The sequence below is a fragment of the Tachypleus tridentatus genome, chromosome 9 (genome assembly GCF_004210375.1).
Source record: "Tachypleus tridentatus isolate NWPU-2018 chromosome 9, ASM421037v1, whole genome shotgun sequence".
Lineage (NCBI taxonomy): Eukaryota > Metazoa > Arthropoda > Merostomata > Xiphosura > Limulidae > Tachypleus > Tachypleus tridentatus.
In genome coordinates this window covers 107,100,026-107,124,101 of record NC_134833.1, presented here as the reverse complement: position 1 = coordinate 107,124,101, position 24,076 = coordinate 107,100,026, and the positions used below count along the sequence as shown (strand labels likewise).

At 32.3% G+C, this 24,076-nt stretch overlaps 1 protein-coding gene across 5 annotated transcripts in view; it reads left to right on the top strand.

Moving 5' to 3' along the window:
- Nucleotides 1-20,472, top strand: part of LOC143225996 (ATP-binding cassette sub-family C member 4-like) — a 104,289-nt gene extending 83,817 nt beyond the window's left edge. For 2 of the 5 annotated variants that reach the window (XM_076456319.1, XM_076456323.1), the window contains 9 exons: nt 3,606-3,756; nt 5,766-5,996; nt 9,136-9,236; nt 9,854-10,051; nt 10,607-10,762; nt 11,559-11,648; nt 15,371-15,543; nt 15,909-16,014; nt 17,158-20,472. In XM_076456319.1, coding sequence (XP_076312434.1) covers nt 3,606-3,756; nt 5,766-5,996; nt 9,136-9,236; nt 9,854-10,051; nt 10,607-10,762; nt 11,559-11,648; nt 15,371-15,543; nt 15,909-16,014; nt 17,158-17,580 — 1,629 coding nt within the window. In that variant the 3' untranslated portion in view covers nt 17,581-20,472. Of the gene's footprint in view, nt 1-3,605; nt 3,757-5,765; nt 5,997-9,135; nt 9,237-9,853; nt 10,052-10,606; nt 10,763-11,558; nt 11,649-12,554; nt 12,618-15,370; nt 15,544-15,908; nt 16,015-17,138 lie in introns of those variants that run through there. The other 3 variants (XM_076456321.1, XM_076456320.1, XM_076456322.1) reach the window with 3 other exon arrangements.
- Nucleotides 20,473-24,076: the final 3,604 nt, after the last annotated feature.

Genomic DNA, 24,076 nt, shown 5'->3' with positions numbered 1-24,076 from the left:
GAGTGAGCAACGTGACAACAAGCTTTTTCAAATAAAACCCTATATTGGGCTTTGGCTGTCTAACTTCCGTAAGGTTCGGAAGGAGGAAGTTATTCTAACTAGACTATGCATTGGTCACAGTTTTTTAACTCATCATTTTCTTTTATCTGGAACTGATGCGCCAGTGTGTAGTTTGTGTAACACTCAAATCACTGTAAGCCACATTTTACTTTCCTGCCATCGTTACAACTCTCAACAACAGCACTATTTTAAACATGTTCTGTCCCAGGGTTTGTCTGTAACATTGGACAGTGTTATTGGTGATGACATTGTCCACCTTGATAAAGTTTTTAGTTTTTTAATGGCCATTAATCTTTTTAACCTCATTTAAATGTTTGTTATTTAGTCATTACGCCTTTTTAATTGTGGTTCCCTTTTCAGTCTCAATCTCTCTAGTTCAATTTGATATTGTAAAATGGCCAGAACATTAAATAACTCGACACCAGGACTGGAAAGGCCAACTTCAGGTGACTAACGCTACTGTTTGAACTACCAGTTAGTCGTTCTGGCGAGTTGTTATTACACTTTTATTACTCTACCTTTTAGTACTGGCCATAATGACACACAACCCAGAACCAGGACTAGAAAGACCAACTTCAGGTGACTGACAGTGGTTCTTATACTTATCTGTTGGTCTTCCTGGCAGGTTATGATCATTACCATTCTGCTACAGGAAGTCCTTTACCACTTTGTAGACCGGATGTCAACATTGGTTTTATGCCATTTTATGTTTTATTTATACCTTTGTTTCCTTTTACGAATTTTACTACATTTACTTTACCTTTTACCTTTTTTACAGGACATTTGGCTAATTTTTATTACGATTTCGCTATATGTCTTTTAACACTTTTTTTATTTTGCCTTTTGATAATGGCTGTTATGATGACATAACCTGAAACCAGGACTGGATAGGCCAACTTCAGGTGATTGACGGTGGTTCTTGTACTTACCTGTTAGTCTTCCTGGCGGGTTATGATCATTACTATTTTGCTAGAGAAAGTCCTTTACCACTTCTCTTACTCTGCTTTCTCTCTTAACATTGTCAACATTGGTTTTATACTTTTTCTGTTTTTCAATGATGTTTTGTTTTACCTTCATTCCCTTTTATGTATTTTACTACATTTAATTTCTTTTTACCTTTTTACTGGACGTTTGGCGCAGATAGCCTAGCTGCTTTGTGCCATAAAACACTAAATCAATCAATCAATCAAAAGTATTTATTTATTCTTAAGGATAAAAGGACTGATAGTGGTCCAAAAACACTTGATGTCACAACAGAGTTAACAGGGGCTCTAACAAATCCTTTCCTCGCTTTAAAGGTGACCTAGAGCACTAGTGTGATGACATCCATCAAATGTGGTAGCCTGCATTGTAACAGTAATTTTCACAGATACATATTATCTATTAGGGAGTATAAAAATACTGAACATGAATTTTGCCCTTGTCATTTGCCACCCAAGATGTTAGTGTATGTGCAGAATGATTATAAAATCAGTACAAATATTTGGAACAGTATGTAGTGTAAACATACTGGCAAAATATTGTGTACAGCATTCTATAGATCATGGAAAGTACTATTAGGTATTGTACATGGTTATATACAAATTAGACTGGTATATAAATACAGCAGTGTTTACATTAGCACTTGTATTTTTTAAGTCCTTGAAGACTAAACACTTAAAGTTAAGTCCCATTATATTTTTATGTAGTGTTAAAACCTTAGAATGTTTATTGTATCATTTATTTCTTACCAACTTTAGCAAAATTTGAATATTTTCTGCTTTGCATGGGTTTGCTTATAATTTTTACTTGTTTTTCTATCAATGAGGTCCACCATTTTCAGGCAGTCAAGGTAACACAGGTTATGAAAATCGTGGAGTTTTGTAAATATTTTTCACCACTGAAAACTTTAGAAAATCAATAATTTTGATCAGGAGGTCTTGGAAATACCCTTGAAAGTCAAATCTTCAAGATCCCCACATCTTATGTTTTTATTGAGGACAACTCCTTAATTATACTTCTTACTTTTATCTAAAATCATCTTTTGAAAATGTGACTTGTAAACTAGGAAAAAGTAAACTTATAACACTGATCAATAGCATGCTTTGAACAGTGTACCTCTGTCTGCAAATGAACGTGTCCTGTGAGTATTATAATGATGTTGTTAATGCAAAATAAACTCAAGCCTCATTTGGCAAAAAACAATATTCACGAAACTGTTAATAGAATAAAGGACTTTAACAATTTTTATTTTTAACAAATGTTTCAAAACATAATTAACAACATTTTTAGCCTAACTTCATCAATTAGAAGTGAACCTTTGGTTGATTGTCATGGTAATGTGTTGTGATTTATTTGCAGCAGTCAGTCAGGTGCAAGTTGACTTGGTGTCCTGTTGAAAAGTTAAAATAATATGTTTAATAAATATTATTTGGTTTGTTATATGCTAGAAGAGTTTTTTACTATGTCCAAAGCAATGTTTGGGAGAAAGTTGTACGTACATAAATACTTCGTATTGTATGGTTTGACCCTGAACATTAAAAAGAGGCTTTTAAGATTTACTGTGAATTATCTCATAAGTATTTCAAGAAGCCATCACTTAAAATTTAAGCATCCACAACAGAGATGCCAGTTAAAAGTGCATCATTTAGAAGAACCAATTAACCCATCAGTCAATGCCATTGTAACTCTCTGAACTCCCTGGGTCTAGCATGGCCAGGTAGTTACTTTGCTTCACACACAGTCTGCAGATTGTAGGTTCGAATTCTGTCATACCAAACATGCTCACCATTTAAGCTGTGAGAGCATTGTAATATGATGGTCAATCCCACTAGTCATTATGAAAAGAGTAGCCCAAAAGTTAGCAGTGAGTGGTAATGACTAGCTGCCTTTTCCGTAGTATTTCAGCGCTGAATTAAGAATGGCTAGCACAGATTGCTATAAATTTTGTGGAAAACTACATGGGCAAACTCTGAAGTTCCACATGTATGTTATTTAATTGTTTTTTTTATAATTGAACCTGTAATATCCAATTAAAGTTTCTTGTATAGTACACCCCTAGGGGCCTACGAGAAAGTTTAGTTACTTTAATTATCTGAACAGTAATGTACGTGATAATAATTAACATATCGGTGCTCTCAACCAAGTTTCTTCTATTACATATACATATTTTCAACATTAATACCATTAAAGTAGTAAAGATGGCACCAACATATTTCCCATACTGTGATAGTGTGTGAATGGCACTATTTTCAAGGACCCACATCATGTTTCTTACTATGTGAAATATTAATACTTTATAAATTAAGACTTGCTAATAGGTAAACATTCTTGAACATCGTAGTGTTTTAGTGTGCAAAAACAATTACAAGTTAACAGTATTTTTTTCAAATAAATCTAATATAATGGAGTATTTTTACAAATACAGGTTTCAGTAAAATCAGGGTAGAAGAGATTTTTCCAGCTCAAAAGATGTAGCTACTAAACTTGTATTTAAAAAACAACAACAGTTATTCTTCATGTTATCTTTTGATCTGTTGTGACAATATTCTTCTGGTCTGTTTTAGATTTTCCTCAATCTTATTGGAATACTAGTTATAGTATGCATTGTTAGCCCATGGATAGCTCTTCCCACACTTATCCTCACTTTTATTTTCTACATCTTGAAGAGGTTCTACATGGCTACTGCCCGTGATATCAAGCGACTTGAAGGAATCAGTGAGTTATTTATTTTCTTGTACTAACATAATTGATTTTAAGATACTTTTTTTTCAACAATTTCTGTAAAGAAGTGGGTAAGTTGTATTCAGTGATTTTGAATATGAAAATCGTCAATTCACATAAAATCCGTAGCTAATATGAAGTCCTGGTGGAATGGCATATATCAGAACTATATTTTAACATTGACATTTTTTAGGCAGTGCAATGCCATTGAAAACTGAACAGTTTTTGGGAAGGGTTATGTAACATCCCATTCTGATTAAAATATACTTATGAATAGATCATAGGTTTGTGTTCGGGTTAGGGATTTAGGATTTTCAAGAATAGGGTATCATCTTTTTCTTAATTGCATCAGAAAATAAATGAATATGAATTATCTTTGTACCTCAGGATCACCCACAATGAGACCTGCAACAAGTAAACCCAGACATGATAAGCAAAGCATAATGTTTAGTAACAGGTAAGAATCCACAAAGTTCATTGGCAAAAGCTGTCAACAAGCATCTTCACCTGGAAAAGTGAAACAAATTGTGGACAAGAAAAGAAATACTGAGTGTAGAAAATAGTATGATTGGTCCCGAGCTGGGGGGGAAAAAAAAGGCAGGATATGGTGGCACTCTCAAAAATGTATATGTATCTCAATAACTGTAACACGTCTAATGCCATTTTATACTAGTAAATGGGTGTAAACAACTTCTAAAAGTTGTACATCGTATGTTACAAATTATTTTGAAGGGATTCATAATCATCACTGGATACTATACCTTGTCTAAGTTAGAGGACAGTGGAGTGGATACAGAGATCAAGGTGAATTTTGCTCACTGTTAGATCAATATTTTAGACCCTTTGAACTACAAAAATAATACTTTCCATATAAAGCTACATCAACAAATTATGAGGTTGTTAAAAGAAGGGAAAAATAAAGGCTTCCAATCATAGTTTCTTTTCAATTGTTGCATATTCCAAGCAGCTGGAGAATAAAATGTTTATCATATTTCATTTGCAAACATACTGGTCCAATCATTGGATACAGTATAAATTTCCTAGTGCTTGTATTTTTAAAACAAGTGCTGGAAAATCAACATTCTTGTATGCTAGATGGACTGTGGAAAGCCTGCAGGGAAAAGTGGTTTACTTTGAACATGACAACTTTATGGTAGAACCTGTTGCAGCAGAAACTAAACTGAAGAGATATTGTCGAAATGTGCAGCCATTAGATAAATAAAGTATGACTGAGTGTGGCGACATACATTAATGGCGTGTTGAGAATCTCGGTTCATTTTAATGTAACTTCATCAACTATTTATATATGGAGTCAAGAATAAGTAATATATTTAATGATTTATTAAAATATTTTCAATGTACTTGAAAGTATTTATATAGGAATTTCAAAGTTCTACATATTCTTGTGGTTTTTATTCATGTTTATATAAGCATTTAAAGTTTTCCTTCAGACAACTATTACTATTTTATATCAATAGATGGCACTAATGCATGTATATGTTTATATTATAATCAATAGAATGATCCAATTTAAAGGTGGAGCCTATGTGCAGTACTATCCCTATTGCATTGATAAGATCACATGTAATACGTATGTAACCAATTCTTCCTATTAGAAAAACCTTAAGTGCATCTTTTTGTATACACAATTTCTAACTGGAAAGTTTATTGAATTCAAGATTTTATTCTAAAGTATTTTTGTGCAAATGAATACAACCAAAAATTTTTTTTAATATCCATCACCATAGTTTTGTATCTAATGTGACTTAGTGAATTATCATTTGTCAACTAATCAGTTCATGAGTACTAGTCAATTGTAGTTTAAAAAAAAAAAAAGAATGCTAAATTTTCAGTTACAACATGGGTGCCAAACCTTTAAAGAATAAATTTTAAAATTTGAAAATAAAATTAGTGATCTTAAAATTCAGATAATCAGAACACAAATGTTTTTTCTGTTGAAAAATTGTATAAAATTATTTTGAAGAATTATGTGTCCCCACTAGCTCGCAGCCCAGTGTTTTCTCACTTGAGTACCTCACTTTATGGCCTTACAACTATCCGAGCTTTTGGTGCTCAACAAAGGTTTGAAGCATTGTTTGACAAATACCAAGATCACCACAGTTCCTCATGGTTTTTGTTTATTTCTTCAACTCGATGGTTTGGAGTTGTTCTTGATTGGCTGTCATGTATATACATCACCATGGTAACCTGGTCCATGGTTCTCTCTTCTGAAAGTAAGGAACATTTGTCATGCAATGTCAGTTTTTATAGTTAGAGAAGAAGTTGCATTTTGATATCTGAGATATTACATATTAGTTTATTTAGATAAATAAAAATTTAACATTTCAACTTGCTTTTCCTAACACAATGGTACTAACTTGTCCTTAGTGGCAAAATTTGTTTCTTAGTTAAATATTATTTTGACTTTTTGTACCTAGTTATTTACCCCTGTACATATAGGTGTCAGTCAATTTGACTGACCTAGTAACTATCATGACACTGTACACACTATAACTTTGAATGTATTTAGTGCATCTTAACAAAACTTATTAAGGAATCACAAGTATGCATAAAAACCGTTAATAAGAATAATTTATTAAAAACCTAACATATATATTTGAAATCTTGCCGAGTCATTCTGAATGAAAGGTGATTTTTTATGCTTAAAATAAAAATACTGCTTAGGACCCTTGTAAATGAATTTTTTTTGTCATAAAACTATTATTGTATTTCCTCTATTCTAGCTGTAATGAAATCTTCTGTATGCAAAAGGTTTACAAAAGATGAAATTAGAATTAAAAAACAGTTTTTTGCTAGAATGACTGCAGATAGTAACAGACAATTACATTTATTTGTCCTACCAGCCTTAGGCTAAGAACAACAGTAATTAGTTGAATTAACTGTATTGTTAATAGTATTTTTATTTACTTTTTGTTATTAAATGGTATTAGAGACCTTGTAACTACCAACAAAGCCTTGGTCCAAAAAGTAGTTTTGTCATATACAATTCTGAAAAATGTTAAACTGTTATGAACCCTCTTCTGTAATTCTGTGGTTAAAGAAACAGTTCAATACCTAAGTACTAGTTGCTTCTGTTACATAGTATTAGTTTCTGTACTTAGGAAAATATTTGATGTTATTCTGATATATTGTGTTCATGAGAAATATACAATTTAGTCATAATGATATCTTCATAAAGTAGTTTTAATTTCTGTAAGTGTTTTATGTTTTTCATTTTGACCCAAACATCTGAAGATAGATGTTTCCATCATCATAATGACTTGTTTTATGTAGTTGAAGTACTTAGATAACAAAAAATGTATTATATCTGGGTAATTATTGATACTTACTAGCTGATTAATTAGTGGGCATATTAATCAGTTAGTACACAATGACTCCTACAGCCTATATATGCTGAATAAAAAGTGTCAAAGAAATGAAACATCAGAAATAAAACCAATTATATATATAGAGAGAAGGTAGTACCAATTATGGAAAAGGTAAAAGAAACTTGCATTAGATGGCTTGGGCCTGTGGAAAGAAGAGAAGAGGAAAATGTTGATAGAGAGTGGTAATTATGACAGGACATAAAAAGGGCAAAAGGAAGACTGAAGAACAGGTTGGTAGGTGTAGTGAAAAAATGTCATTAAAAGTGTAATGTTTATGCAGCTTTAACATAAAACAGGAAGAACCAGAAAAGCAGACTTCAGTTAATTGGGACAGATGTTAAAGAAGTTGCATTATAATCTAACAATTTAAAAGCTTATATTTCTAATTGTATGATTGTAAAATTAAAAAGAGTTGGCCATTTTAAATTCTATAATTGAAATTCAATATTTATAATTACATTAAAAAAATATGTAGTCTATTTCTTGGTTCATATTTTAAAATTCATAAACACAGTGCCTATTTTATTTATTTTTAAGTCATCTTTTATACAGTTATAGCACTTGTGTTTTTGCTTATTTTGGTCATTAACAATATGGAAACATTTTTCTCATGGTTATATTTACTTCCAGAAAATAAGTTGTAACAAGTCTAGGTAAAAAGAGCTGTGGATATACTAAGAAATACTAATTATGATTAGAACATTGGGAGAAGACAAGAAGTGTGTGTGGGTGGGTGTATTTTCTTATAGCAAATGCACATTAGGCTATCTGCTGAGTCCACCGAGGGGAATTGAACCCCTGATTTTAGCATAGTAAATCCATTGACTTTCTGCTGTAACAGTGGAGGAGATAGGCAGTAAGTGAAAAATTAACTATGACAGCATTTAAATAACATTCATATTATTTTACTTGTATAAAAACAAGTTATTGTCTACAGCTATAACAAAATTGATGTAGACACCAGCAATGTTAATTTCAGAAAATGTGAAAAATACGTTCAAAGTAATTTAAAAATCAAATCATATAAAGACATGGAGATCTGATATTTCTTTTTGATACTATATGGCTACTTTTCTATTAATTTTTGAAGAAAAATGGAGGGGTTAGGAACCTTCCTAGTTATGTGTCTACTTATGAAATATTAAATAATACAGTCACTAATTTCTGAAACAACTATAAGGATTTGCCCCTTGGACTCTTCTGATAGATTCATACATTCTTATACAGCATTAAGGAATAGTTTTCAATTTTATGGATAAAAACTGAGAGAATTGGATTCCAGATCTGTACCTCCTTATACAATCATAAATAATACAGTTATAAATTTTAAGCAAAACACAATGTAATAAAACAGTAAATTTACATTTTATTAATACTTAAGAAACAATAGAGTTGGTAGTGGGTAGAACTATTTGGTTGCCTGCCCATTAGTCAGTAGTTTAAAACTAGTGAAATTGGCAGATAGAATTAGCAGCATTGCAAACATCACAACAGGACAGATAAATTTAAGAGCAATGAGAATTAAACCCCAGATTCTCAGATGATGTAACATTTCCTCACCCACCAACTATCTAGCTTTGTACATAGTGACAAATGAACATAATAGCAGTATTTTGATTACTTGAATGTTTGGATTGATTGAAAAACCTAACTTTGATTAATTTTATTATTTTCCTGACAATAAATGTCATTGTAATTTTGATTAATTGTTTCTTGGAACAATTGGAAAAACCAATTATAAATAGTTGATTATTTTCGTTGTATTAAATGATTAATTATAATTTTGATTAATCAGTTAGTTTATGGGGCACTAATCAATATAATTATTGTTTTCAAGTCATCATTTAAATTCCCAACTCTATTGGTAATTTGAGATTTATTGATGCTTTATAGAAATGGTAAACATTTCATTAAATGTGTACAAGTAACCAAATAAATATTGTCTTGCTCTAATGTGTTCTGATTTTGAGTCTGATTTTTACAGGTACTTCTGGAGGTAATGTTGGCCTAGCAATTTCTTCAGCCATGATGCTAAGTGGTATGTTTCAGTGGGGAGTGAGACAGTCAGCAGAAGTTGAGAATCAGGTAAGTTGGTATTTATTTGGAAGACAGAAAAGCTTTGTTTAACTTTTGTTTTTAATAATGGCTTAATATAAAACACATTCAAAGGATCTCACAATCTGGGGTTTGAAATAAATTTTATTCAAAATGTGTTGTAAATAATTGCCTCAATAAAAACATTTTTGTAAATAACTTTAACTACAGTAAAGAGTTTGCTGCATTACATCTTGTTACCAGTATTTAGCTCTGAAATAATTACTTAGAAGCTATCTAGATAGTGTTGTAAGGCTAAGCAGAAAGTTCAACAGTTGTCATAGATTGTATCATGGTGTAATTTAACCATTAGGCTGCAACTACTCTAAACATGCACAGAAATTTTGCAAGCATTACACTGTATACAGTATGCTTACATTCAACTGGCAAATCAGCAGTCAGTGGTTTAATAATATACTAGATGATTCAAAGTCTTACCACAATGTCTTTTAGAGTACCATTTTAATACATAATAATAATTATTATAAAATAACTTACCACAAATAAGTAAGTAAAGCCTTTAATAGTGTATCTTGTCACAGTATGATCATTACATACACTGAATGAATATTAAAGCTAATCTAAAATGTGGTGTAATAATCCACAAGATGACAGCTGTAGAAAGGGTGATGGAGTACAGTAACTTACCTTCGGAAGCTCCACTAGAAGCTCCTACTGAACAGCAACCACCACCAGACTGGCCACAACAAGGGATGATTAGATTTGAAAATGTGTCTCTGAAGTATTCACCTGAGGACCTTCCTGTACTGAAGAATCTATCATGTGTGATTAAGCCTCGAGAAAAAGTCAGTTTTTCTTGTGTTTTTTGTTGGTATGCTACTAAACAGACTTTTTATTTAAAAAAAATGATTCTGAAATAGGTTTGCATCTTTTATATTACATTATTTTGCACTTTTTGTTGGTTTGATCACAGGATGAAATTTTCACTGTAGTGTAGTTTCATCTACAGAAATGTCATTTAATTTTAATATTTGCTTGTATACTTATCTTCTCATTATGTTAAAAAAATATTGCATTAATTAAGTGAGCATATAGTTTAAGAATTTATCAAACAATAACGGCTATCAGTATAATCCATTTGGTAATATTTAAAATAATTATGTACTTTTGAATTTATTTGTTTCAAATTTTGATCAAATAAAAAATTTTGTAAGTTACAAACTATAGCACTTGAATATTGAGTAGGCCATTAGAAGTCCTTTTAATAAATCAATCCACAATTGTTCTTTTATGTCATCTGAGTTGTTGTACTGTCCTTTATTTAAATTCACTTTTTTTAAACTGTATAATTAACTTCTTTAGTATTGCACATTTTATTAAGTGCTATTTTAAATGTTTAGATTGGTATTGTGGGACGAACTGGGGCAGGAAAAAGTTCAATAATTGCTGCACTTTTTCGAATGATTGAACCACAAGGACTAATTGAAATAGATGGAATTGACACCAGAAATGTTGGTCTGCATGATTTAAGAGGAAAGATCTCCATTATTCCTCAGGTACTTATGTAATGTGAACCATATTATTCTCTTTTTTCTGACTAATAAATGAGATTTGTCAGATATTTTTGACCTTCTAGTTGATATAGCTGATTTGTCGTTTTCTTTTGTTGTTGTTGTTTCGTTTTTGTTTTTTAAAGAAATGGATACAAAGTTTGATGGTAAAACATCTTTAGCAAGGAAAGGTCCATATTCCCAATATTTGGTATTTAGTTTATTATTTGTAAACTCTAATATTAAAGGCATAGAGTGACTTTTTGTAGATAACAGTTTACACTTTTTCTACATGCAGTTTTAAAGTGAATTAAAGAAACATTTAGGTTGCAAACTACAGACTGATGTAAGCTAAGTAGAAATTAAACTTGTTACATTTGATGGCAAAATATCAAAAATGTAATTGGAAAACAAATTGATTTTTTTGGATAGATAATAATAAAGAATAAATTGACACATCTAAGTGAAAACTTTTTCTCGTTTATTTTCTGTGACATTTTAAGTAGACTGTTAGAGTGGCATCAAAAAATAATTTATTATCTAAATGGTAAAACTCTGTGTTTTAATTTCAAAATAAAGTATTTAAGTAAATTCTAAGCCTTCATATGACATTTTTCAAGTTTCTCTTCTCCCCTATACTAAGCCTGATTCCATTGAATGCAACCTTCATTGCTTGATGAAGGTGTCTGCTTTGAGCATTGCAGAAAATAAACTAGAAAACATTTTTCTTTAGATTTATTAATTTATTATTTATCATTTATCCAAGTTTTATTCTCACACTTGATTTTTGTTACTTTCATAGGATCCTGTTTTGTTTACTGGTCCTTTGAGAAGAAACATTGACCCTTTCAATGAAAATTCTAATCACGAACTCTGGCAAGTTTTAGAAGAGGTATAGACATTTCTTTTACGTATCTAAGTTGTTCTTTTTTCATTTGTTTTTTTTATGCATTTCAGTTTTTATTGCAAACTACAATATTTAGTGTCTCAGAGACAGTGTTCCTCTTATAATGTAAATGGCAGGTGAAGTTTTTTATTACTATTCAGTATACCTAGCCATATTAAAATGTGTCATTTTATCTTCCAAGCTACAGGTTGCTCAAAGTGCACGTTATAATCTTTTTCACAAAGTTAAATTCAAAATGTAATTAAATTATATTTATTAATAATGTATGTCAAGGAAATTGACATCAAAACAGTTTATAATTAAAATTTTAATATTACAAGTTTTAATTTCAAAAGAAAATATTTAATTAAACTGTCGTACAGTCTTCACATGACATTCCTTTGCTCTGTGTTGTGTATTTTTCTATTCCTACATTATTATCTAATTATCTGTTAGATATCCCCAAGCTGAAATGGAAAACTTTTTCAGACTGTTTTTGTTTGTGTTAATGACTTATCTCGCAATGAAATTCATATGTCATTCCCCACAGAACATTTTTTTTCTTTAAAAAGTATTCATTGATATTTGTTATTGGAGTAATTAAAACTAATAGAAAGAAAATATTTTATTTTAATGTTTTTCTTGTGGCATTAAGCTCATTCTCATGGTTGCATCTAACTTATTAGGTAGGTATCTGTTTCATAGTTTACTGTTCTGTGTATTATTACAAATGTTATTTTTCAAAGAGATTTTTTTTTTGACCCAAATACAGCACAATTATGAAGCCTTGTAAATTACAGTAGATTTTTGTGGTATCAGTATAGTTATTTATAATATTTTGGTATTCAGAAATACATGTATAAAGTCTAAAAAATTGATTTTTTTTTATATCATTATGTGAATCTGGACAAGGCTTACTGTGAGGCTTAGCAAGTATGATTCCATGAATGCAGTAAAGAACTTCAAACATCTTAAGTAATGAGGATCATTGTTTTCTGAATATTTTTTGTTTGCTGTTCTATGTTTCAAGAAAAATAAATTTAAATGCTTATTTGTAAATAGTAATTGTGTGTGTGTGTATACGTGCATGTGCACCTATGCACACACATGTAATGTATGCCGACTGAAACCTCACTGTAACTTACAAAATATTGAAAACTACACATTTACTGATAACTGTGTAAACATGATAAACACTTTCACACACCTGTATTACCACTGAATCCTGATGACCCAAGGTTACAATTATTTACAGGGCCATATCATAAATATTTTTATCTCACTTTTATAAAGTACTTTAGACAATTCTTGTTGAAACCACTGTACTGTGAAGAAGCAGATAAATTCTGTTCCACTGTGTTCTCAGAGCAGCAATTCAAATAGTTTATGTAGGATACATCCACTTTTCATTTTATTGAAAGCAGCCTGGACTTTTCTACAAAGTCATAACATAAATATGTTATAATACTTTAGACAATTTTTTTTAGAGAAGCACTGTTCATTTTGTTTCTCATAATTTCTAATCTGTTTACCAGTAATAAAATAACTGTAGTAAATAAGCATGAACTCTGACCATGAGTACTTTGAAATTTTGGCATCAATACGACAATACTATACATTTTATTTTGCATTTTTAACCTTTATTTTTGTTATACTTTTATTACTTACCTACAACCTGGAGTATCAAGTATAATGTTACATTAAAGAAAATAAATAAAGTTTTACTGAAAATCAAGATATTTTATATTATGAGGTTTTTTATTTTCATTTCTTTTTACTGATTAGTGTTATAAAAGTAACTAAAATTAGAAACTTATTAGGTAAGGTTTTGAACGATAAATAATAAAAATATTTATGGGGTATACGTGACAGCGGCTTGTACATTACTATTTGATATGCGTAACATGAACTACATGTGCACCACGTAATTTTCAACTTATGTCAGAGTATTTTTAGTCAGATGCAGTTCAAATGTCAATAAAACAAATATTGATAAATAAAAATAGACATATACTCTTATGAAACCTAACCTATTTAGAATGAACATCAGGGGTGTGCTGCTATAATTACATTTATTTCCTCATTTTATGATGATTTCAAAGTTGGTAAAATCAACCAACACCATTTTGAGTTAATTATCAAATCATTTTCATAATTATCTAGAAGGATATAAAAATTCAGCAAATAAATTTTTCAGATAAAGAAAAATAGTTTTAATCTTTAAATCAAAATTACTTTGCATGTTGGATAGCTAATATTCTGAAAGAAAATTTCACAAGCAAATCTTTAATGAAAAAAAATGTTGGTACTTAATTTTAAAACCTGATAAAAAATATGCACACATCTAGATAAAAAGCAAAATCAACTAACAAAAGTAAATATACCCCACAATTTAAAAAATCATGAAACCATATACTGCTTCATACTATATATTCCCAACATCAGCAGAAAAAAAAACATTTGGCAAAAATTAGTAACAAAATATGACATTCCACTTCATACCAAATTTATTCAAAAACCAGGCACAAAACTAAAGTCTATACTATGTAAAAACTAACTGACAAACACCACACTAACATTATTTGATTGAAAAATTTAAGTATGGTCAGTTTCAATGTTATATCCCTCTTTACAAAAGTCCCAACCACTGAAGCTTGCAAGATAGCCTTAGAACTCTATATCCGAGACCATAACCCATCAGTAGACATTCCCAACAACCAATTAGCAAACATATAATTCACCACGATGAAGACAAACTTCATGTTCAACAACCACAAAAATATACATACAAATGGCCTAAGCATGGGCAATCCAATATCGCCAGTTCTAGCCAATATTTTTATGACACAAGTTGAAATGCAAACAATTAACACATCATTACATCCACCAATATACTGGTAATGATACATAGACAACATGATTGTGGGATTCAGATCTACAGAACATGCACTTAATTTTTTCAATCACATTAACTTTATAATCCCAACTTTAACTTCACATGGGAACAGGAAGAAAGCAATCAAATATAATTTCTTAACCTCAAAATTACAAGAACCGATACACAATTTAAAACCGAAATCCACCGAAAAATCACCCATACTGGACTATACATTCCTTGGGACTCAACACATGAAACAAAACAAAAATTCAACATGCTAAGAAACCAAATAAACACAGCCATAAAACTATGCTCACCAGATAAAATTAATGACAAATTAGACAAAATAAAGCAATACTTCATCAACATCAATAAGTTTCCTCCACAAACCGTAGAAAACATTATATGCATTGAAAATTTGCACTGCAGTTGTCAAACATTTAATTATGCCTCATTAATATCAGTTAAACATTAAATGAGACATAAGGATCTTGAACATTAATTGACTAAAGAAGAGGAGTCGTCATCTGTGACAATACATTCACATGCATTATTATAAATGTTTAATGATCTTATATATTAGTATATGATACATTGAAATAAAATTTGCCACCTGTAAGTAAAATTAAGTGGACTATTTGTGATGAAAGTAGAATGGTAAATTTTAACATTGTGTATCCTAAATATAGCCATAATAGTGAATAAATCTGTTTAACTATGTGAAATTGTATCCAGAATGTTGTGTAGTTGTACGTTTGTAATGCCTTGAAGTTATAGACTTGCGCATTATGTCTATAACAAATGTGTTCCATTAGTTTCTGAACCAATTTGATCTAGTAACTTGTCACAGGTTCAACTAAAAGAAGTAATAGAAGATCTTCCAGGAAGGCTGGACACAGAACTAGCTGAAGGAGGAAGTAACTTTAGTGTTGGGCAACGTCAGCTCATCTGTTTAGCTCGAGCCTTGCTGCGAAAAAATCGGATTCTAGTTCTTGATGAAGCAACTGCTAATGTTGATCCGAGGTAGGGATTTATAAATATTAAATGTTTAAAGAGAATTAAAGTACTTCTATTATATAGACAATTGTCTTTTAGAATAGTGGAAACAATTTAATGAAGCAGTTTTTTCTAAAATCCTGTAATGAATTAACTAGTTTATTTTTTTATTTAATCTTTCATTTACAGTTCATTTATTTCTGTGTATTTGGGAATGATTTCTTCACACACAAGAAAATATCTTGAACATCATAATAAATTTGAAAGTGAAAACTTTTTATTTAAATCTATCAATACAATTATTTTATGTATGACCTTTATGTATTTTATGCATTTCGGCATTTGTCTAGATTTCAGGCTTATACATTTTTATATTTCTAATGTTCTTCTAGTACTGATAATCTTATTCAGAAAACTATTAGAGAGAAGTTTAAACAATGCACTGTTTTGACCATTGCTCATCGTTTACATACTATTATGGATTCAGACAGAGTTTTGGTAAGTATTCACGTAAAAAGTATTTTTAAACACGTTGAGATTTTTGCTTTAATGTTTGTCTTGGTGCTTCAAGTGGTCAACTGTGTTATATTGTACTTATCAATAAGTTTATTCAGAAGAAGTGTAATGGTATCTTTAACAACCTTTCAGGTTAATAAGCTGAATGTTGTGTACTGGTTAGCATATCAGACTGCAGATAAAAAGGTCTGGAATTTGAAATGTGATGCATTTATTTTCAACTAAGGGCATATTACAAAAGTGATGTCCAATCCCACTGTTAAGTTCAAATATGGACAAATATCTTGTAGTGACAGCTTCTGGTTTGTCATAATTTTGAAATTAAGGACAGCTATACCTGAATTGTTATAGGTCTCTGATCTGGCTGTTTATTTCACATGTGAATAAAGTACTATTCAGATTGAAAGTTCATGTTGGTTAATTTTTTAATGTTCATTGCATGCTCAACTCTGATATTGCTAAGCAGTAAATGAAATAATATTCTTTATAAATAAAATTAATTGCAGATACTCTGTTCTAACCTAGAAAGTTAACTTTGCTTCAACATAGCAATATATATTTAAACTCATTAATTAACAAAAGCAAAGAAATATGCTTTTTGAATATACAAAATTCATGTGGATTCAGAACAAAACACCAGTACATTCAAGTATCGTTACAATTTTTCATATAGATGAATGAAATATTTGAAATTGTAAATGCCAATACTATAATTTATTTATTCAGTCCATTTTTTGATGAATGTGTTTTTACTACATAAAACATTGTTAGATGTAGGTTTTACTCATGCCTGTGATTTACTCCTAAAGGGTTTCTGTCCATACAAATTTCAATGAGACAAGGCAGTAACATATTTAAAGTTTGACTGTGTAATGAATTCAGTAAAATGTTTTATAAACATTAAAGCTACTATGTGTGACTGTTTTAGATAAAAACAAAACTTGGATTTTCTATTTAATGTTGTTCATTTATTTCTGTGTGACATGAACTGTATGTGATTTTAAAGATTACCTAATACTAGTGGTTGCGTACTTTCTTCCTTAATATTCAATAACATTATATTTCTGTAAGGAAATAACTTTTTGTACTTCATGATATGCTCTAAGGAAACATCCTTCCTATCAGGTTCTGGAGGCAGGCAGAATAGAAGAGTTTGATGAACCATATATATTAATGAAGAATGAATCTGGCTGGTTTATTCAAATGGTGAATCACACAGGATATTCAATGGCTGCACAGTTACATTCTGTAGCTTACCAGGCTCACCTAGCTAGAGCTATGAATTATCAGCTTGAAATTAATTCTACAACTCGGCAAGAAGAAGAAAGCTTTGAAACTTCAAGAATAGAGACTCGGCAATTACCTCTTGTTAGTAATGTTGGTATTGAGGAAAATGAAAAATCATGCAATGATGTTGTTGCTGCAGGTCAGCAGGATGATAAAAAGATAAAGACAGAAAGTGGAAATTTAGAAATGCATAGTGATACTGATGTAGTATTAATTGTGCCTAACTCTTGTAATGATGCTGATATAACTATACGTTTATAAGTCCCTTATTGTAATGTCTTAATTTAATTTGAGCCATTGATATTGGTTGTGAGGTAACTTGTTTATTTTACTGAACCAAGTTCCACTGATTTGCAAGAAGTTGTTCAGTACAGTTAATAAGTAATGAAAAAATAAATACAGTTGTATTTGGATATTGGCTTTTATATTGTAACTACAATGACTATAGTCGTAGTCTTATGATATAGTACAGTACTGTGTTAAAATGTAGTAACATGGAATATAATGTTTTTCTAAAATAAGCTTTTGGGTGCTTCTTAGCAGCCATTTTGGACATTTATAATAAATTTGTTTAAAAAATTGTATTGCACACGTAACATTACACGTATATGTCTGTATTGTTGTTGTTGTTACCAAAATTATTTTTAGAAAACCATATAGGTTGAGTAATGTATAATAATAAATTTCAATACCGGTGAGAAACAACCACATAAAAACACGTAAACAGATCAAAGTTAAAAATGAAGAAAACTAACTCAAAAACACAGTTTAATGTGATTTATTGAATATTTGTATGAATGATGGCTACACACTTTTGACTTCAATTTTTCCTGATTGATGTTAAAGCCTTTGCATAAGCTGATATTTCAAGTTTTAGTTATGTTATATTCACTGCTTATCAATAAGAAAAGCAGAACTCGGATGTTATCGTGTATTTATTCTGTAATTTTCTATTACATTAAATTGCCTGTAGGTAGCAGGCTTCCCCAAACCTTTGCAATATTGGTGGTATTATTGTTATGACAAACTTGTCTATGCCTTAGTGTTCTGTCACTATAATAATTAGAAATTGCCTCAAAAAAAATGTTTGTAGTATAAACAAAATCTGAAATCATTTAGCACCCCAGTGGCACTGTGATATGTTTGTGGAGTTACAACACTAGAATCCAGGTTCAAATACCCATGATGGGCAGCTTTATGTTTAAATTACAAAAAATAGTTTTTAAAATTTCTCTTACACTTTTGAAAGACTCCATCTTTTTTTGAAAAACAAGTTACTGAAATGTAAGAAGAATCAATTTTTTAAAAAACTTTGGTATATTTAACAATTGTACAACATTCTTAATGGAACATCATTAGCACTTGTGTACTAACCTACAAAACAGTGTTCTTGTTTTCATGTTGGTCTTACTTTATTTCTTGTTTTCCTGTCAAAACGAATTGTTTGAATTTTTGACTGTTGCTCTGAATTAAGCATCTGTACATAATTCTGTAAAAAATAAAATGTACTAGTGTCCTAATAATTATCATAAACATTTTAATAGTGTAAATTGTATGCCAGCAGACTTAATATGGTAAATACCACATTTTCTACCTGAAATGTAAAAAAAATAAATTTTGTTTTCATAAACTCAAAACCTCTTTGAACTACATGCACTATTGTCTGTGTGTGTATGTAATGTATGGCTTTTAATTTTGTGGAGGCAAACAATATGTTTTGTGAAGATTTATCTAATGTAACTAATGTTGTTATTGAAGTCAAGGGCTGGAAAGGTTTACTATTGTGTATAGCATTTTTTGATCTTTATATAGGTTCAACCACATCTATTTTATTCTTTTATGTATTATTTTTTTTTGGCTTTTTGTATGCTGTAAGAACTGGTGAAATGTTGAAGGTTGAGTATTAATACCTATGAACTGATCATTCATATTAACTGTAGTGTTAGTGAAGTACATCAATAGATGTTATTGTGACCATACAAAATGTTGTTATATGTTGTGAAATAATAAGTATATTCAGAATGCTTAGAAATGTTTGTATTGTTGGATTTTTTTAACAAGCTTAGACTTTAGTATCTTTCAGTTCAAGAATTAAGAGTAAACAAGTTGAATTATTTCTTTTTTTTGCTGAAATAATGTTAAACAAATGTCTGTGTTTTAGTTTACAGTTAAACTAGATTAGAGATGGAAATTTCCTCTCATAATCATTTTTGAATTATCAGGTTGTTTTCATTCCACATTGTATGAATGTAATCTGTTTCAAGAAAGTTTACAAATGAAATAGATACCTGTACACTAAAAAACATTTTTTTGACATGTAAAAATATATTTATTGTCCTGGTAAAATAATACCAGTATGGTGCATTTGATATTTTATGAATAATGTTTTGGTTTATATTAAAAAGTTACAACATTAATGACCTATTGCTTTCTGAAATACTGTATCAGTTATTTTATAAAAATTCTGTATAAAACCTCATATTATCACTGAAAAATTTCATGCCTCAGGTTTTACACTGTTCAAATGTGATAGTTAAAAACACTATACCTTGCTATAAATAATAATTATACTTTCATAACAGTGAGATGCAAGTCTGATTTATCATTTTGTAGTTTTGTCTTTAGTAAGAAAAAGTTTGGCATCTAGTACGAAAGCTTTATTTTGTTTTCCTCATAAAACAAAATTGAAAATTAAGGATATGAATTAAATATAATCCAGGTATGTTTTGATGGGTTTCTTTATGATTAGTTTCTGTTGTGATAAATACAAGATTAATGATATGTAAATTGGACTTTTGAGAATAGATATAATTTATGTGTTATTAGAATTATATTTTGTTGTAAATGCAATACACTTACAATATTTTATTCAGTAAAATTTAAACAGTATTGCAATAATATTTTGTTTGCTTTATTAATAATTGTTGTTTATGGAATAGTATGCTTGTAATCAAGAGAAATAAATTTTACAAGAGTACTTATACAAATATCCATTTGTTTAGACCTTGATAAACAGTATTTTGTTTTGTTAATAATTGTTGTATATGGAATAATAGGTTAATAATCAAGAGAAATTAATTTTTCCACGAAGTAGGTATTATACAGTTATTCCTTTGTTTTGACCTTGATAAATAAAGTTTATTAAATCTTGTAGCTTTTAGAGTTGGTATTTCTGTTGTCCCCTCGGTGTGGATTCCTGTACGTGGTGAGGGGACCTCCCAGGGAAGGTTCTGTTCTATCTGGTTACCTTCTCTGGGATCTAAACATCCACCCACGTGTTTGCCGTGCGTGGCGACCCGTGAAGGGGAGGAGAGGACCCTGGTGGTTGAGGGGTCCAACCCTAACACACCACTTTGGCCTCGAATTCCTGTAGACGGGTGGCCCCCCTTGGGTCAATCGGCTGGTCCACTTGGGCTAGAGTCAACCAAGTACCAGTGTTGGAAGTTCTCAACGGGTGTTGTGGACATTGTGCCTGATGCTGGTGTTTGGGTATAGTGCTCACGAAACCCTGGCGTTGCTGCATTGTCCTTGCGTGACTTAGTAGTGCGTCCCCTTGTAGGGCTCCATGGTGGGTGGGGTCAGTGGGTACCGAAATTTTTCCTTTTTCCTATGGATCCTCTAAAAATTTAAATAAAATTGTAAAAAACAGTCAATGGGTAAGCGACCACGTCTTGAATACTCAGAACAGCAATCTTCAACATCAGTAACACACGCACCTCATTTTCTTATATTACATTCTCTTCGAAAACCTTTAGGGCAAATGTCCCCTTTTTTTATTCAAAAGAGACTAGAGGGACTTGCTGGCTCTCCAAAATCAGTAAAGAAACTTCGATCTGGTGACATATTGGTTGAAACATCCACATCCCAACACAGTGAACTCCTCTTGAATTCAAAGGCAATTGGGGATATACCTATTGAGGTTACACCCCATGCTACCTTGAATTCTTCACGAGGAGTTATTGTTGAAAGGGATTTGAAGAACGTTCCTGAGTCAAAGATTCTCGCTGGTCTCTCCACTCAAGGAGTTTCTGCAGTGAGGCGCATCTCCACTCGCAAAGATGGAGTTACACTGCCAACAAATACCCTCGTTTTAACATTTACTTCACCATGTGCACCTGCTACCATCAAGGCAGGTTATCTCATTTGCAGGGTTCGGCCATACATACCAAACCCTCTTCGATGTTTCCAATGTCAGAGATTCGGCCACTCAAAGACATCCTGTCGTGGTTCCCTGACATGTGCTCGTTGTGGAGGCAAGGATCACGATGCCTATGACTGTGACATGAACCCACATTGCGTAAACTGCAATGGTTCTCACCCCTCTTACTTTCATTCTTGCCCAAAATGGTTGGAGGAAAAAGAGGTGCAGCGTTTGAAAACGACACATAACATTAGTTATCCTGAGGCTCGGAAATTGCTGTCCACAACTCCATCTCGGACATATGCTGCTGCACTTAGTTCCACAACTACAGTAGGAGTGCAGACAGATCTCTCTGTGCCTCCAAGAGAATCGTTTTCAAAACAAATGAAAAGCCTTTTGACCTCCATGCTTAAAAAGGTTGATGAATCGACTTCCACACCCATCTCTGTTCCTCCCATACCTTCCAACAAACCTCAAGATCCACGTCCTTCAGTTTCAAATAGAGGCGTTTCTTCTGATACATCTTTTTCTCCCACCACAAGAGACAAAACAATTATTCGTTCGCGTCCTCAGTCACTGGATTCCCCTTCCAATAACAAAAACCTGCCCACCTGATCCAGAGTAGGATCCATGGAGGTTGATAGACCTCCTCCAACTAAAGACAGTAAAGAAAAAAGACGTGGTCGTAAACAGAAGGGTTCTCCAGCCACTTCACCTACCCGTTCTTAAGAATGGCCACCTTCATACAATGGAACTGTCGAGGTTTACGTTCTAATCTGGATGATATCAAAACGCTGATTGCTTCCTACCATCCTGTTTGTCTTTCTTTACAAGAAACATTTCTCAAAACTGCTGATACTGTCTCCATTCGGCAGTTTTCTCTGTACAGAAATGACAGGTTGTGTGATGGTCGAGTACATGGAGGGGTGGCACTGTTGGTTGATCAACACGTGCCCACCCTGTCTTTGTCACTCAACACACCCTTGGAGGCTGTAGCCATTCGTGTTTCCTTGGGTCATACCATCACTGTTTGTTCTCTGTACCTATCCCCTGGAAAGACATATGATCAATCAGATCTTGATGCTCTCGTTGAAAAATTGCCATCTCCATTTTTAATCCTAGGGGATTTTAATGGACATCATCCCCTCTGGGGAAGTGCTATTATTGATGGGAGGGGCCAATCTGTAGAGCGGATGCTCTCTGATCACAATCTTTCTCTTTTCAATACTGGTTCTTCCACTTACTTTCATGCACCTAGTCAGTCCTTTACCGCTATTGATCTCTCAGTTTGCTCCCCTTCATTATTCTCCCATTTTTCATGGAGGGTTGACAGTAATCCACTAGGCAGTGATCATTTTCCGATCCTTTTGAGAGAGACTGGCCGTGGTCGATGCCACCCTACCCGCGTGCCCCAGTGGAAGCTGGATCAGGCAGACTGGTCCACTTTCACTGCTCTCGCAGAACTTGATCCTGCCATCGTAAATCAGCCATCAATAGACGACTGTGTAGCAGCGGTAACTGACTGTATTACACATGCAGCTGCTCAGTGTATTCCTAAAACCTCGACACGTTTTCCACGATATCCTCATCCGTGGTGGAATCCTGCTTGCCACTTAGCACGGAAGGCTCAAAAGCGGGCCTGGGATACTTTTTTGTAGATATCCCACACTTTCAAACCGAGTTGCTTTCCAACGGGCCCGTGCACATGCTAGGTGGGTAAGACGTCACAGCCAGAAGGAATCTTGGATTAAGTTCACAACCAGCATATCTTCTACCACCAGTTCCAAGATCATATGGGACAGGATTCGAAAGGTTAATGGACACTACAATTCTATCCCCCTCTCGATCTTACTCTCTGATGGTCAGGAGGTGACTGATGTTCGGAACATCGCTAACACTCTAGGTGAAAGCTTTTGCCGGGTATCTAGCACTTCTGCTTGTTCCTCCACCTTCCTGGCCATCAAGACTCGGGCAGAACGATCACCTCTTTCCTTTTGAACTGACTGTTTCTTTGACTATAATTGTCCCTTTACCCTGGTGGAACTAAAAATGGCCCTTCATCGGTCTGCCAGTATGTCTGTTGGACCTGATGATATTCATTATGACATGCTGCACCATCTATCTCCTGCTTCTCTTGATGTCCTTCTGATTGTTTTCAACCGGATCTGGCAGGAGAATGTTTTTCCTGATGCCTGGTGCCAGGCTATTATTTTACCTTTCTCTAAGCCAGGGAAAGATCCCAAGATTCCTTCAAACTACCGTCCAATTGCTTTGACGAGCTGTCTCTGTAAGACATTAGAAAGGATGGTTAATGCTCGTCTTGTTTGGTTCCTTGAATCAAACAACCTCCTCTCGCCCACCCAGTGTGGGTTCTGTCGACAGCACTTCACCACAGACCACCTAATTCGTCTTAAAACATCTATCAGAGAAGCCTTTCTCAACTGCCAACATCTTGTATCAATATTCTTTGACATAGAGAAGGCTTACGACACAACATGGAGGTATGGCGTTTTGTGAGACCTCCATACATATGGGTTACGTGGCCATCTACCCATGTTTATTTAAAAATTTTTAATGGACAGGAGATTCCAAGTTCGTGTGGGTTCGACACTTTCC